General features: G+C 42.6%; 1 protein-coding gene across 1 annotated transcript; it reads right to left on the bottom strand.

The window, feature by feature from the left end:
• Positions 1 to 863: 863 nt before the first annotated feature.
• LOC147973343 (uncharacterized) lies at positions 864 to 2,864 on the bottom strand. The gene has a single exon (XM_087524649.1). It carries the CDS (start codon positions 2,151 to 2,153, stop codon positions 864 to 866), a length of 1,290 nt encoding a protein of 429 aa, XP_087380775.1. The 5' UTR covers positions 2,154 to 2,864.
• Positions 2,865 to 3,259: the final 395 nt, after the last annotated feature.

The following is a 3,259-nucleotide window of genomic DNA, read 5'->3' as shown; positions in this document are numbered from 1 at the left end:
AGCCTTTCGCCTTTTTCCGAAACAATTTAGCTTTTTTTAACCAAACATCAATAGCAGTCCTCCCCACCACCGGGGTATTCCACACCTCTATAAACATAGTTTTAAATTCTGGGTAGTCAAGCCACCATTTTTCAAACCGAATTTTTTTGGGGAGGTAACCCTCCTAGCTCCTATGTCTAAAATCAGGGGGGTATGATCACTACCAATTCTGGGTAAAGCAGTTAAAACGGATAAAGGAAACCGAGCATCCCAAGAAGGGGACACACAGACTCTATCAATAGCAGCAAAAACAGGATCATCCTGATTATTACTCCAAGTAAAACTTCGATTAGCAATGCTAATTTCCATAATACCCCACCTATTTATCCAATCATTTAAAAGGAAGGCAAGTTGATTATTAATGATGCTATTGCTCTTATCTGTAGCAGATCTCACCAAATTAAAGTCTCCACCCAAAATCACAGGATATGTGAGATTTGCCATAACATCATGTAGTTCAGCAATAAATTCCATTTTCATATCATTGTAAGCAGTACCATACATAGCAACAAAGTGCCAAACAAAACCATCTTTTTTGTTCTTAACGGTAGTCACAACACAATAAGTTTTATTAATAAAGCCAATTATCTCAAACAGATCATTATTAATCCCCACCAGGATCCCACCAGCAGTGTTAATAGCAGGGAGTTGTTGCCAAGAAAAATCATTTCCACCAGCAATTCTCCTAATGGTAATATCATCAATTTTTTCCCTCTTGGTTTCAAAGAAACCAACAAAATCAATATGGTTGTTATTAATAAAATCCCCTAGGCACTGAATTTTACCCGGTTTCCCTAGACCACGAATATTCCAAAAGGAACCTATCATTGGATTTTAAAAGGGTGAGATAGGCCACAAGGCACATTCTTAGAAAGAACAGCTGGGCTGTTTACACCCAGATCAGCAATGCCCCCTAATCTAGAGTTGAAAACAGGACCAGAAGGGGTATAGCCCCTCTCATCAGCATGTGTGGAAATATCTAAATCATGCAGTAACACAATTTCTGGATTTTGGTCAGCAAATTGCAGGCATCTTAATTTCTCCCTATCCACAATGTCCATAGTAATTCTCTTTTGATCTAAGCTAGTTTTACCAACACACAAGTCAATCTTATTAATTTGTTCAGCAAGAATTTGGGTATCAGTGGTAGCAAAAGATTTACCTTTGAAGGAGATAGGAATTTCCAAATTCTTCTTCTGTAGATATGTAGTAGCTTTCTCCATAATCTTGACATTACCATGGTTCCTAGTGATTGGTCTATTAGAGAGCACAGGCCCCCACCCCACATTATGGTCCACATCACACTTCATCTTCTTGTCTGATTCAGCTTTCTCTAGTGTTTCCTGGAGTGGTCTCTTAACAGATCCAAAGGCCATCGCCAAATCATCAGGTAAACATTGCATATCAGTTAAGCAGTGCTCCTGTTCCTCATCAGAGTCCTCCATTTCAAACTTACTTAACTGGGCAGAGCAGTATTCCATATGGACAGAAAGAGGTTCAGAGCCAAACGTGGAAGGAGAACCAACAAGAGCCGGACAGGGACTAGAAGTGCCAGAGTTCACAGGGCTTTTATCTCTGATTTCTTCAATGAACTGTTCATGGAAGCAATCAACAAGTTTTGGAGGATGAAACTCAACTGCAGAAACAGCTACCCTCTTGTTCTTACTTTTAGCAGAAGAAATGTTCTTATCAGGGAAATTTGCTTTGTCAAGTTCATCAATAGGCTCATCACCATCCTCTTCCATCTTGTCCTTCTCAAATTGCTCATTACCATTATCTTCCTTTTTCTCTACAGCATTATCAATATCAGGATCACTGTCGTTACCATCAGATTCCTCTCCCACCTGTTCAAAACCTTCCACGGTGAAAAATAGCAGATATGGCTTTTTCTTCATCTCCACCAATCTCTCAAAAGGAATTTTGGCAGGATCCCTACAAGAAACTTTAATCCTGATATTTTCATAGAAACTTTTGAAAATCCCATTCCAGTCCACATCCACAAGGATGCCAAAACACGAAGCAACCTGTGCAAACACTTTCCATGCACACCACTTGGGAAGAATCCCCTCAACTTGTACCCATGCTTCAGACAACTGACCAAATGCCTCCAACATTCCCTCCCATTCACATATCTTAACAGAAACTCCATCAATGGGAAGGTCAAATGCAGGGAACTCAATCAGGTCTTCTACTTTTTTCCAAGGTGGGAATCTAAGTAGGTATTTCTTCTCCTCAAGCTCTTTGATTTGCCATGGCCAGTCTTTGTTCTTACAGAAAATACCATTTAGCTGGACCAATAAGTCAGAAGCAGAAACTTCTCCTTTCACCACTTTCAAAACAGCGCAATTCTTGTAGTTCAACCAACTGGATTTAGCAGCAACAGGGATATCTATGTGGTAGAAACCCAGGCCTGCTGTAGCACTACCAAAATATGTAGTAGTAGGTTGCAGGCGGGCCTAGGCCACATAGTTGTTCACATTATGGTTTCCAGAGCAGATAAAACACTTCTTCTGATCAATGCAATTTCCAACATAATGTCCTGGCCAGCTGCAGTTAAAGAAAATCATATCTCTGTACCTCGGATCGAGTGCTTGAACAACAGGAGTAGGAGGTGGGGGTGGGGGCGGGGCTGGAGTAGTAGCGGTAGCCATGGCAGCCCCCTTCGATGGTCCACTGCCCCCTTTAGAGGAAGACGGCTAGGCACGGGGTAGGGCTGCCGGTGGCGGGCCTGGAGGTTGAGGCAGATCTGCCCCGGACACCGCTTTCTTGGGTAGTGGTTGTCGCCGCTGTGGCCGCAGCGCCCCTTGTTGACCACGCCCTTCCATGCCTCGCTTTACTGTCGCCGCGAAAGAGATGCTGCCCGGACCTAGACCCTCTTTAGATAAGCAAAATTGGGTAGGAACGGGATCGAAACGCCCAAGCTGTGTGATAGGGTGCTACCTCTTGAGCACTGCGTTGGATTTCCCCGAAGAGGAGAGGATGATGCAGCAAAGTAGCGTAAGTATTTCCCTCAATTTTTGAGAACCAAGGTATCAATCCAGTAGGAGGCTACGCGTGAGTCCCTCGTACCTACACAAAAACAATAGCTCAACGCAACCAATGCGCTTAGGGGTTGTCAATCCCTTCAGGTCACTTACGAAAGGGAGATCTGATAGAGATGATAAATAATATTTTTTGGTATTTTTGGTATAGAGATGCAAAGTGAAAAGTAAAAGGAAAA

This window comes from Triticum urartu, chromosome 5A (assembly GCF_056163025.1).
Source record: "Triticum urartu cultivar PI428250 chromosome 5A, HENAU_Tu73, whole genome shotgun sequence".
Lineage (NCBI taxonomy): Eukaryota > Viridiplantae > Streptophyta > Magnoliopsida > Poales > Poaceae > Triticum > Triticum urartu.
The sequence above is the reverse complement of the archived record's forward strand: the minus strand, read 5'-3'. Positions and strand labels throughout refer to the sequence as shown.